A 13,886-nucleotide genomic window follows, 5' to 3' on the forward strand; every position below is an offset into this window, starting at 1 on the left:
AATACTTACGCCAGAAAGGCAATAAATATTTCTCTTCTGTGTTTGGGAAAAAGCAGATTAAATACTTTCCACGTCAAGAGCAACTCTAGAGGATGTTAAATGGCAGCTGCTAACATCAGACGTTTTTAAATCAGCAAATCCGAACTAATTTCACCCTAACATTTTAAAAGAGCTTGCTAAGGAGCTTCCAGGACCACAATTTGTGGATCCGAGTCCTGGAGCATTGGGCGGGTTTTAGAAAGCTGACCAAAAAAATCTGATGTAAAACCTAAAGACCAAACTGAATCATCAACTCAAGTGTTTCTTCCATCTTAATATATGGATGTACCAACTTGAAAGACTTCACAAATATAGACGGACACTTAACAGTTCCAAAAGATATCACCATTAAAAAGTCTGGTATTAAAGATATCTATTTGTACAAAACATCAGTATTTCTCAATGAGTACAGAGAAACGCGAGGAGATTTTCAGTATAGACGGAGATAGAATACGTTTGGTTTGTTCCTTAAGCACAGTGCTTGACATATAAAGGACTCGTGTTCAGCAATAAGCTCAGAAGAGCTGTTGGAGGAGGCATGTGAAAATGTCTCCTCTGTCAGTTGTACGCTAAGAAGACAGACATAAAAAATGTATCTAATATTTAAAATTTTAAGATTAATGGATTCCGACGTTTCCATGAATTTGCAATGGACTCACGAAATTATTTTAATAGTAAAGAGAAGAAAATATGAACATTTCTAAATATTTCAAATATATTTTTTGAAGAGTTTTTGCTTCTCCTTTACTTCACGTTTATTTTTAGGAAACTAACATATGAGAATATCTTGACAATGAAAACCCCTGCTACATATGACTTTTACTATTTTATTTTAAAAAAAAATTGCTTGACCATTTGGATTTGATGGAAGCTTTTATAAACAGTTCAGTAAAAGTGGTTCCCTTCCAATCCTACTACTTTCAGTAAGACCTGAAAAAATTATTAATATGTGAAACAAAATATCTGAGTATCTCTTTTCATATATAAATTTTTTAAAAATAATAAAAATCACTGCATTGTAATAAAAACAAAATGCTAGGGAAGAAAACGGGTGGTGTGGTGAATAAAAACAATAGCCGACTCTTGAACTTGCCCAGAGCTTGTAGCATCTGGCCGCCAGCCCTGCCTTGTGCTTAGTTCCTTCCCTGCCCTCAATCCCCTGCAACCTGCCAATATTCGCAAGGCTAGAGAATTCATGCACTGATTTACGAGCTTATTTGGAAGGCATTACCCATTCGAGGGGTCGTGTTCTCCTGTTGAAGAATACACGTCATGCCTGCTGTGGTCAGTGGGTGTTAACTTCAGCACAAAATGTGATCTTACAAACTCCGGTTATGACGTGCCTGCTTATATGTTATGGAAATGAATACACTCTGTACGGTTCAAGGAAGAATGGAAAAGTATGGGTGAAAAATGAAAAGAAAGGAAGAAATTTGTGCTGAGAGATTTTCCAACAACTTCCAAGCTGCATTTATTTCACAGCTGGTGAAAATAGGTACAGGCTTCATTGACTGTAAAGTATTTTTTTGGGGGTCCTACACTGAATTGAACATTTCCAATTGAAAACAGGAAAGGTTTTACATTATCAAGGAAGTTTTTAACAGAACAATAGTGATAGCTAATGCCTTGAAACATTTTGCCTTTGAAGAGCTCTGCTTTGCGGAGTTTTGTAAAGATAACAGAGCTCAGTCAAACTTTAGGTTTTGTTTCTGATGGCAAAAATAGCTGAAATACAAAATACCTTTGCCTCTTTGTTAATGCAAACTACTTCTCTTACACCCACTCTCTATTACATGTCCCTTTTACAAAGAAAACTAAAGACGTACATTGATCTAAACTGTTTGCAACAGAACTCCACACTTTATATTTGTGCAAATGGAAATTGCAGCAGCACAGCATAATTGATGTGACTGTTCTAACAAGCTAAAGGCTAAACTGCAGCCAACTCCCAGTCCTTTGTGTTTTTTTCCAAAGGCCAATAATTCACTGAATGCGGACAGAATATTTGCAAGAAAAAGCAAAACCAAAATCTGTCCCCAGATAACCTACCCTATTATTTCTTCACCTCCCTTTTCCGAGCACCATGAAGATCCTTGCTTTCAAGTTTGATAGCATTAGAGTTCCTCAACAAAATAATTACAATTAATGTAATTTTTTTTATGTTTCTCAAAATTGTCTGTAAAATATCTGGCTAAAACTCCTCACTCGGAAATGCGGCTCACTGCAGACCTCTAGCAGAGTCTATTGTGGCTTAAACGATTGACGTTTGACAGTTATTCGCAATGGAGATGCGTTCTTAGAGTGGGAACGGTCGGGTAGCCTTGATGGTGAGCGCTACTGACAAATTGAGTTTTGTCTGTAATAAGAAGCTGGTCTTTGGGATTTCCCTGGCAGCTGTGGTTATCACAAACAGGAATTGCAAGCCGCGGTTCTCGTGGTGTCCTTCCTGGAGGACAAGGGCAGAGTCTTCTCATCCAAGGCTCTCCTTCACATCTGGAAGAGCTCCAGCAGGCTCCCCGTCCGGCTCTCGCCTCCCCCAGAAACATCATTTAGTAGAGTTCTCCAACCTGGGGAACAGTATCATGGTGGTTTATGGCTTTTCTCTCTGTGTGAGTGCATTTGTTTATGATGCACATTTCAGTAATTAATCTCCAAGAGGCGTGATTGTTCTCAATAATCAATTCCGAGTTGTGTCAACATCATGGGCTCTGTGCTGCCAAGCTATTTGCTTTAGTAATAACAGTAATAAAAAGGTATTTTTGAGCTATTAAGCAAATTAATTTTATTTATAAATATTGTGCATTCCCAGTGCAGCTCTTTAATTGATATTAAATCAGAGAGAAACCTAATCTTGTGCATTTACTGCCTGGATGACCAGTAAAAAAAAAAAATGCAGCACTTTTCTAGCAAGATGACTGTCACCAGGCTTGATCTCAGAAATGCCAGCCGCAGTGAAAACTCTTGCAAGAAACATTTCACCATTTCTTCTTGTTCACACACACAAAAAATTATTTCTATCTGAAACACTTCCATAGTTCTGGACTGCAAAGAGGAACGCTGTTTTTCTGCAGGCAAACAATTGACAAATCCCTGAGAAGATGATGTTTGAAGAAACAGCCTGTGCATTTTGAATTATTAAAATTTAGTCCAGAATTATGGAATAACAAGATCTCACCAGTCTGTGATCCTTGATTTCCCTGGTTTGCCCGTTTTTCTCATGTTTTCATTCCTCCTTCTTGCCTGTGATCCTCCCTTGTGATTTTTGACTTGAAGAAATCTTTAAACTCTGCTGCTGATAAGGGAGAATAACTTAAAATGTTACAAATCTGTATGGGAATTGTATAGGTTAACATTTTATCTCCTGAGGTGTGTTTTGGATATGTAGGTCTGTCATAATTATGCATGATATTGTTTGCATTGTCAAGACAATGCATTATTTTTCTTACCTTATGATATTTAGCTTGAAGCACTTGAAAAGGAATGGGAATAAACAAAAATTCATAAGATAAGTTGCAAGTCTAAGCCTGTCATCTGAAGTAGGCCAGCGTTAAAGTGGTCTAGGATTGATGAAGGAGAGCTGCATTAGATGAGAGTGGGAAGACTAAAAGTAATTTCTTTCACTGTCACCTCTCCGGTAATTCAGCTCTTCCAGGAAACTCCCAATAAGATTGCTTTTTGCTGGTTTGGTTTACTCTGGGAAATATCTTTTCCTTCCTGCACATGCAATCAGAAAGTTTTAAAGGCAGATTAGATTTTTTTAAATGATTTTTAGTACACATCAGAAGTGTCAGATGAATTATGCCAGTGGCTGTGGCCACAACAAAGGTGAGCTACAGATAGTGGCATATTGTGCCAGTGTATTGGATGGGCCAAGTGTAAAGCATAAAACATCCTCTCTATTAATTTGAGGTCTGTCTCTTAAGATGACAAAGCCACTCCAGGGGTGCTGAGCATCTTTTTTGATTTCCATTTGTTTAGTGAACGGAGCTCAGTATTTTTAAGCGTGCAAGGAGGGACTTCTGTCATCTTCTTGGTTCCCTCCTCCCTTGCATTGTGCATCCTGTGCATAGTCTAGTGAACGGAATATGCTGTCAGCCATAAAGATGTCCGTGCACCTGAAACTCATACTATATATTGGGAAGCAGAGCCCAAGGAGGATTACATGCGTTTATTTCCCTTCTGCATATTAATTTGCAGTCAACAGCAGTGACTGTTAGGTCCGTAGCTTTTTCTCGTGGTGTTGTTAATAGAGAACAAATGATTGTTGCTCCCCTGAATTCTTTGGTCCTCTTCTGCATTGAGAAAACATGTAAATTTGGACTGAAAGAAAACTCTGGGAAGTTTTATCCCTTGAAACAAAACTGGGGGGAAGGGAGCGAAGAGGTTTCCTAAGGTGAGCTGTCATGGCGCGGGAAGTGGTTCAGCAAACACCACAATAGAACGAGACTGTATCACATTAAGTCTCCTAAGAGATGCCAAAGAAATAATACTATGGCAGTAAATTATCTCCTTTGATTTTTGTTTCTTTCTTTCACTGGGAGGGGTGGAGTACCTTGCCTGTACTGCTTAAAAATCATGTACCTTTGCAGCTGCAGTGTCAGTCCTGCTTTAGAAATGGTGCTTTAAGAAGTGTCAGTGCAAAGATTTTAGAGTAAGGGCAGGAATGATGAATGATTTTGACGTGTGTTTCTTGTACATGTGCAAGTTTTGTCTTCAAGCTTCATTTATTGACTGCTGCTTATTGACAAGGTACAACTGTGAATTAGGAACAAGACTTGACGAATACCTGGCTGGACTAAAAGCGCTTGGGATGACCAGAACTCACAGTTTTTTAATGTCTCGAAAAGCTTCAGCTCTAACTGAGCTCTGATTCAGCTCTAATTGAGCACTTGTGGCACAGCATCCTTGCTTGAAAAACAGAAGGCAAGTGTGTGACTTTCAGTGGTCTTCTCTTTTCTGGCATTTCATTTAGATTTAAAAAAAAAAAGTGAGAACTTAAAGTTTTACTAATTAAGCTGAAAAATGAAAATGCAAGGATGGGCAGGAGATCATTGGCTTCTTCTCTATCACTCTACCCATTCTAATTCAATACGAAGATTATCTGCAAGGATTGGCATATGAAAGTTAAAAGGACAAACAGCCTATTCCAATAAATTAATATAGCTGTCTGCTCTTTTCATTTTAATAAAAATCATTTTAAAAAATAAATATTCCAAAGACATTGCAAAAACTTTGGTAAAGCAGAAATATTCTATTAAAAATCATTTAAAATTTATGCAGGAGAGAAAACCAAATATTCAGATGTTGAAGTTAATGTTCATCTTTGAAAGTTCTTATATTGAATTAATATCTCCCAATCTGATCGGTAGATTCTTATTTCCGATAATTACATGGCATCTTGGAAATTAACGGAAATTTATTTCCAGCTGCTCAAGTCTGATATAGATTTTGTCTTTCAGTGTGGGAATTCTTAAAAGGCAAAGGATTCTAGTACTTATATACCAAAAATATAAATGAACAGAGTCAGTTATTTCATACATGGTAGAACTCCATATCACTGGAGTAGGAAAAAAGCTTCAAATTTGTTTGTTTTCTCTTGATGCAGAGTTCACAATGCTTTGTAGAGTTAGGACAAAATCCAAACAAAACAGTAAGGTGAGCCTTCATATTCAGCTGTTCATTGAATATCTAGTTCATCTATATCATAGAAAATTATTTGGACTTGGAATGGAGATAATTGTAATTTGTATTCCCATTAAAGCTTCTTTCTGGGGAAAGATTAAGGAGTTTTTGTGTAAGTGAAGATCCAGCACAAAATACTTCCAGATGATTGAATCTGTTACAAACTTCTTTGACTTTTGAAAATCCCAACTATAGTACCAAAATAAGATTTTTGCATCTGAGAGAGCTACCTCAGTGGTAATGACAGCTTTTCAAATTGCTCAGTGTAGGGGGAGAAGAAAAGGTTGAACATTTTGAACAGGTGTTGGATACATTCACCTGTCCCCTTTAGTGACTTGTAGCTGCCACAAAACGTATACTGCCGACAAAAAGGGTATTTTTAAAACAACGAGGTTTTCCTTTGTCTAAAAATCGGTGGTTCATATGTTTTTAACAGCAAGAGCTCTTTCAAAGTCTCTGAGCTAGTGTGTTTTGGGGGCAGCTATTTGAATAAAAAATGTTTCTCATCTCCGTTCACGCAAAGAGCGGTGTGAAGCTCAGAGCCTGGTAGATTTAGTTGCTGCTAATGTTTTGTCTACACGGCAGTTGAGTCTTAAAGGGAAGCAACTGTGGGAATACAAGACAATTTTGCATTCTTCTTCAATACATGCGATTATTATGGTTTTTTCCATGTCCAAGTTCACTTGCATCAAGTTGTAAACACATACGGCTCTCACGAGCATCTGCCTGCCTACAGAACTGTGAAAAGTAATTGTGTTTTGATGGGTTTTTTTAATTTTACGTTCTCAAGAATGCAAGAAAAGCTTAATTAAGGTTTGTAGATAAGGTCTCTAAGGAAAGGACATTGTAAGAATTTACTTTTGCTCTTTTTGTTCTGAGATCTCGAAATCTATTTCCATTACTGGACAGGACTGGCCGACGAATTGCAATTGAAGGCACAATAGCAATAGAGATTAAATACAGTAATAATGGCTGACAGTGTGGGCTTCCTTCAATGCTTCTGTTGCATAGAAAGCGTGTCTCCAAAGTCTTGCTCAGTTTACTAAAGCAACTTGCTGTAGTGACCTGCTGACCTTGGGGCCTCATTCTCCGGAGCAGCGCACGAGCAATGAGCGGCTGGGTTTTCTTCTGCCAAATAAAAATTCTTGCTTTTCCTTCTTCCCCACAGGAGGAGAAGTTCCATATACAACCCTGGCGACCCGGCTGATGATGGGGGCTTGGTGGCTTTTTGCTTTGATCGTCATCTCCTCCTACACAGCAAACCTAGCAGCTTTCCTCACCATCACACGCATCGAGAACTCCATCCAGTAAGTTGATAAAGGATGAACTGAGGGAAAGGAGGGTGAACATACACATATATATATATACACACACACACACACGTAGTGGGTTATGAATGCTCTACTTAAATGTGAGAAAAGGGAGAAATTTTTATCATCCTGAGAAGTAGTTTGGAAGCTAAAATAAAAAAACCAACCAAACAATATACCACAGACTTCCAGCCTCCCTGGGTACGCTTTGTCTTTGGGATCAGAATTATTGGCCTCTGGCAGATACTCTTCTGTGGCACATATCCATGCGTATGTATGCTCACATACATATTTTGAAAGAAGCAGTTGAGTTTGAGATAAGCAGTGTACTAGTATTCGAAAAAGGAAAGTATAAATTGTCGCTGTGTGATTTCAGGCTATGCTTTCCATTCAGACGCATTCCACTGTACGTGTGCTCTGATCAGGAGGAGCCCAATGCTTCTTCAATGCATGGGCAGCTCAAAGCTGAATTCACCTTTTCTCGCCAAGGCAAAAAAAAAATTGTTAATAGCAACAAACACACAAAATTCACTTAATATTTATCTTTGCTCCTTCTGCTCCCGGATGCTCTTGTACTACATTAACTGATGACATTGTTCTTTTTTTTCTGTCTGTTGGTTCTTGTGCTTCAAGCTTTTCTAACGTGAACATCCTCGTCTTCTCCTGTTGCTTTTACGGTGGACTGGTTTTCTGTCACACCTTCCAGTTCTCTTTTCCAGATCATCTCATCTCTCCACACCACAGGAACCTTTCCACGTCTCCTATCCTCTCTCTCTGCCTTTTTATTCTTCAGTCTCCTTTCCTTCAGCAAGCTACATGCCCAGTTGTCCTCGCTCCCACTGCTCCAGTGAGCTCCTCCACCCCCAAATCCTTCCCCTTGGGCCAAAGCAGAGACTAGAAAATACCGTGAAGCATTAGCTAGCCAAGCACTCCAAGGGCCAGCTGGCCATTTTTCCATTTAATCTTGAGGCTACAAGTCCATGACAGTATGTGTGACTGACAAAGTTAGCCTTTCCCGTCAATCCTTCTTCGCCAAAATGATAGAGTGGCTTTAAAGAAGTGAGACGTGTTTTGCTGTATTTCTTCCTCCAGAAAGGTAAGAACCCGACCTTCAAGTCAGGCTCAAAGTTGACCTTAGGGAGACTTCAGTTGTTGATTCAGGTCCTTGTCCTCTGCGTATCATCACCTGAGGTCCTACTGCCTCTAATCCAGCTCCTTTCACAGTTGTATTACCAGTTAAATCAAGTTATCATTTTCTTTTGAGATCTGAAGAACAGCCTTTGAGATCATGGAGTGCTGCAGGGGTGTTTTGACACAACCCAACTGTTTGACTGGGTAGTCCCAATTCTAATCCCTTCACAATTTACTGAGGAGTAAAATGACATGTTACATCAATGTTTGTCAACATTGATCTTAAGGTTTTGAGGGAGGATGATTTATTTTTTTTTAGTTTAAAAAAGCTTGCATTTGACTAGAGAGTGTGAAGAAACATAGAAATTTGTACATGCAAAATAAATAACAATGATATATTCAGTCATTCGGTTTGTCCGTACGAATATAAAATATGCTTCCGCATCCTGCTTTGAAATTATGTCCCTTCTAGTTTTGAAGTAGTCCAGAAAAATGTTCAAATTACTGTGACGAATGTCTGATTTTTCTTATCATGTGTAAAAAAGAAGAAAATATACCCAAACTATAATTTACTACATCTTCAGCTTTTTCTCGCAGTTTATTATGATGTCAATAGAAAACCCTCAGTGGAATTCTGAGATTATTACGTACATTTGGGACTACGTTGGTCTTTGTGCTGTATTATTTATGGGCAAAGTCACTGAAAATGTTTTATTCAGTAGAAAACATTGCAGCTGGAAAGCTCCTGAAATGAAAGAATGGAGACATTTTTCAACAGCATTTGGAGCTCAAAAATACAGTAATCAGATGTGTTAAGTATCCATTAGGGAATGAAGTTATCCTAACTGTGGTGGGAGTGTAAAACTTTAGTTTACAAAACTGCCAGAATCGGAACTCAAACCAACACATAAGAGAGAGGCTGTTTGTTTGCCATGCTGAATTACTGCAAAGTGGGAAACATGAATAAGCAATAAAGAAAAAAGCTGATGCTCTTTTTTTTGTTTTAATGGATCAAATTGTACCTTGGGGAGCTTTGAAGGCCAGAATGAAAATGAGTTTAAGTATTTAAAGAAAATAAACCAGATTCTGCTTGTAGTGCAATCCAGCCAGCTTCAGAGAAGTCAGAAAAATGGAAGAAATTTAAGCCAGTGGGTTTGCACAGATGTAACAAGTAGTCAATAGGTTTTCATTTCAGATTTCCAGCTAGCATCAGATATTACAGTGTGTTGTTGAAGGTACGGTCCTCGTGATATCTTTTACGAAAGACAGGAGGATTCAAGCAGCTTCCAGCACATTTCGTTTCTGTGAAACATTTTGGTAGTTACCACATTTCAGCTTTTGGATGTGCAGCCAGTTTGTGTTCAGAGCTCTTGCAGCTTCCCTTGCTTGGCGGTATGAAAGTTGGGCCACTCTTCCCAGTCAGTGCCTCCCGGTGTCCAGAAGCCTATTTGGAGAAGAAAAACATACAAAATTTTGTTAGGCAGTGGACTAGGGGTGACTGACGAAACGTTCCCTTTCCCTAGAGAATCTCAAAGTAGATCTTTGCTATATAACCTCACTTGAAGTTGGTGGCATTTGTTCTCTGCTTCACTGATTAATTTGGCTCAAGTTGTTACAATTTTTAGATGAATTTAGAGGAACAGGAAGAATAAGAGTGGGTGTTAATCTCCTTTTCCAAGCAAATGGTTACTCGTAATACCTTTGAGAGCTCAGCTTTTCATCTTCTGCCAACAGGCAGTGTCAGGAGTAGGCAAGTCATGAAATAGCTACTAGATGCATCTTTTGTTCACGCTTGACCACACTGCAGATGACATTTGGATCACGACAAGTCAGCATTTGAAATGCCAAAACGTTGTGGCAGCATAGAAAAGCGTAATTTCAGTTTCTTAAATCTTTAGATCACTGCCTCAAATGCAACGTGAATGAATAATAGTTAAAGAGTGCCTTTTTCTTGATAAATGCCAAATACATTTGGAGATCTCGAGGGGGTGAGGTGGGCAGAGGGGAAGTCAAAGAGCTTGTCATCCGAAGGGCTGGTGTTAGGTGGTTTCAACTTTCAATTTAATCCACTTGCAAAAGTGTGGAAGCTTGATGAAGACTTTAGACTGTACATGTTATGGGGGAGAGTCTGTGTCTTGTGTGTTTTGTAAAATAAGTTCACACCACATTGTATATCTTATAAGTAGTATGTCCTACACCCCATCAATCATATGCCCTATATAGTAGGTGAGACCTCTGCCTCCAAATAATGGAGGCATAGCAGTAAAGCATCCCTTTTGTCATCTTTGTTTTGCCTAGTCATTCTTTTCACAACATTTTTTCCTAAACTGTGATTCTCTTGGAGCTCAGATGTCCTCAAAGCTTTAAAGAGCTCCATACAACTGCTTACAACTTTTCTGCAAGGGAGAGTTACACAGGAATGCAGTGATTGGAGCAGATATTTCCTTACGCTGAAAAACAGAATGTTCTTTAACCTCTCCTTTAATGTGGTTCACCCAGATCTTCAAACTGGCTAGCAAGCAGAGGAAAGGCATTGGAAAGCTTTGGCTGAATTAGTCATAAAGACTTCAGCGTAAACCATGACATCAGTTATTTTCTAAAATTTACTGACTACTTCTTGCAGGCAGTTCTGTGCAAGAGCCGAGTCTAACAACACGGCCAGCCTAAATCACCCTGTAACCCCGGTGTATGAAGATACTTCGATGCCCAAGACTCTGACCTCGGTGGTATTTAATTATCTAAGAAGGAATTTGGTTATTGCTTTATGAAGCTGACCTCTTGTTTTTCTCCATTGTCTTTGTACTTATCAAATACTTTTGGCTGACACATATGAACGGAATGTTACCAATTCTACGTCTAGGATTTGAATTTATAGAAGAGGATATGCTTTGGGGAAAGAAACATATGCAAATCCTAATATGATTTCTTTTCTTTGAGTTGAAAGCAGAGATAATTTTTTAAATTACAAAGTAAGTAATTTGTCCTAAGCCAGAAAATGAAAGTGACTTGACAACTGCTGCCTGTTTAAGGTGCAGAATACTAAATGAAACAAACATGTGCTGAAAAATACATATATTAATAGCTGTTAAGAATTCATCCTCAAATGACTAAACTCGTCCTCAGAGTAGCCCTATATTGTCGTTAATTTGTGTGGGATAATATTAGTATTATCCCAGTAACTGCAATGAGAAAAGAACTTACCAGAAAGACCACACATAACATTTTTCCCAACAATGCTTCATGAGTGACAGCCAAAAATAAGCTGAACTGTGACCTGACTGTGTGGTCACTTCCCTATAGGTAGAACTTTTCTATATGCAAGCACAGTTAAAGGTATTTTATAACAACTTTTTCAACTAGATCTGCTTTTTTTGGTTTTAGACACTTTTAGCGTTGGTTACCTTACTGCTTCAAAATTAGAAATTCAAAGAGAGAAAGGCTTTAAATTGTGGGATTTTAATTCCATTACTGCATGTTAGACGTGCGCTTCGCTTTGCAGCTATTGCAACTGAGATCGGTAAAACTAGAGCAAAATTAAATTCCCATCCAGTGTGGCTGATGGTATCAGAATTTGGGGATCAAAGGATACCCTGTAGGAATTAATCAGTTGGACAAGTATGTTTTCCTTATGTTGAGATGTGGTGTGACATAGGCCAGGGATTTATGTCTCCACTAAATGTATTTGTCTGAACAAAGAACGAGTTGTTTAATCCAGGAATAAAGGTACATCAAACAATGTGTAACCCGCAAACCAGTCTGGAGGCAAAGTAGCTATAAAAATTCTTTCTTTTGGAAAGGAGCCTCAATGTTTTAATAATTTTATTACTTCTGTCAAGGTTTGTCATTTCTCTTTGTTTTGCTGTACCTTGGCTGCTCGGTTGTCAATGTCATTCCTGTAGTCTGCAGAGCTGCAGGTTATAAAAAACAGTTTCTGAAGGAGGTCGTCTATATTGTGATCCCATTTGGCACGTTCGTGTGAGAGGACGAGGTCGCTGGTGTGACGGGTCTTTCCCATTTTTGCGGCTTGCCCACGCAGCAGCACACGGACACCTCAGGGGCTGCAAAACTTCTCTCTCGCTCCTTCAGCACAGGGTCAGGCGAACCAAAGCTTGGGGCTTTTCTGCTGAGAGCAGCGTTTAGCACATCTGTAGACTTCACGCTCGTACTTGGCTCGCTCTTGTCCTCTCCCCATTATTTTCTCAGCACCTACAGCTGTGTGAAGGGGCAGAGCAGGGCAGCCGAGAGGCATCCTGTGCTTTAGGATAACACACTGAGCAGTAAAGACCTGCAGGCTGGAGTTAAAGCCAGACTTGGCAGCTACAGCATGCCTTCCAGAAGGCACTGACATAATTCTGCTCCTTGGTATTTATTTCCCTGCTGGTGATGCCTTTGTGTGTGATGGCACTCCTGCTTGTTTCTCAGACTGTTTGTAGTAAGCGTCCCGTACCTGATTGCCGTATCCTTCCCGACTAACAGCTTGTGGCTTCTGTTCGTTTGCCTTTCTGAAAATAGAAAGGTTGCTTTTACAGCTACAAGATATACAGAGGAGCTGTTTTTCTATTGCGCTCTTTCTAACTGTGTTGTTTTGTGGCAGCAGCTACACATTTCATTTATATAGCAGTTAGCAATAGTATTTCAGAAAAATGCTTTGTTGCTTGTTATATTAGAAATTATATGGCTATACAGAGTCTTGTAAAGTAATGATTGCCATTTTGCTAGGTGTTGTCACGAGAAATTGGAGATTCGGTAAATACTTTTTGTGTACTTGTCTAGCAATGTGCATGAAAAATAACGCAGCAATTACAGGACATTACAATATGCATCCCGCGACAGTTTGGAGCACTTGCCGGAGGTACAGAAGCGTATTGGTAGCAGCAGTAACACAGAATGAGTGGCTGTAGTATCTTGTATTTATCCAGTGCCTTTCGTCAGTGATGCTTTCGACAGACAGGCTGTCAATGCAGCAGTAATACACCTGCTTCTACATAACACTTTGCCTAATGGTGAAACAGAGAGAAATTCTCACCAAGGCCCACCGCTGTGTACCAGGTGCCTTTCTGCAGAGCTGCTCCCCAGCCCGGGTTGTTGCAGCAGGTTCTTCCTCCCCAGGAGCAGAACTTTGCATCTGTCTGTGCTCAACTGCATATGGCTCCCGCCAGCCCACCCCTCCAGCCTTTCTAGGTCCATCTGAACGGCAGCCTGTCCTTGAACAAGTGGCTGGTCCCCAATGTTAGGTCGTCTGCAAACTTGTCAAGAGAGCGCTTGCTCAGCTCCTCCAGGTTCTTGGTAAAGACACGTTGCAGGTTAAATCTCTGTCGTACCTGTTACCAGCCTCCAGGTAGGATACAACCCATTAACAGCTACCCTGCGAGCCTGATTATCCATCCAGGAATGTATCCATCGGGTTTCCCACCCAGCCAGACCTAATGACCTAATTTGGACACAAGAACACTGTGGGAGACAGTGTTGGAAGCTATAACTATATATCTATTTTTCTGGTCTTGTCCACAAACCAAGTCATTTCACTGTAGAAGGCAACGGGACTTGTCAGGCATGACTTATCTTTGGTAAATCAATGTTGACTGGTCCCAGTCAGCTGCTTCTCCTTTATGTGCCCTGAGAGGACTCACCGTGATGTTGGATGACCAGCAAAATGAGGACCAGTTCTGCAGAAGCTGTTCTTGTTACCCTTGGGGACCTTGGAGAGCATCCACTCCAGCTGAG

General features: G+C 39.7%; 1 protein-coding gene across 2 annotated transcripts in view; it reads left to right on the top strand.

Moving 5' to 3' along the window:
* GRID2 (glutamate ionotropic receptor delta type subunit 2) overlaps positions 1-13,886 on the top strand; it is a 570,960-nt gene that overhangs the window by 479,309 nt on the left and 77,765 nt on the right. For both annotated transcript variants that reach the window (XM_065634052.1, XM_065634053.1), the window contains one exon: positions 6,890-7,028. In XM_065634052.1, coding sequence (XP_065490124.1) covers positions 6,890-7,028 — 139 coding nt within the window. The remainder of the gene's footprint in view (positions 1-6,889; positions 7,029-13,886) is intronic.

Source organism: Caloenas nicobarica, chromosome 4 (genome assembly GCF_036013445.1).
Source record: "Caloenas nicobarica isolate bCalNic1 chromosome 4, bCalNic1.hap1, whole genome shotgun sequence".
Classification (NCBI taxonomy): Eukaryota; Metazoa; Chordata; class Aves; order Columbiformes; family Columbidae; genus Caloenas; species Caloenas nicobarica.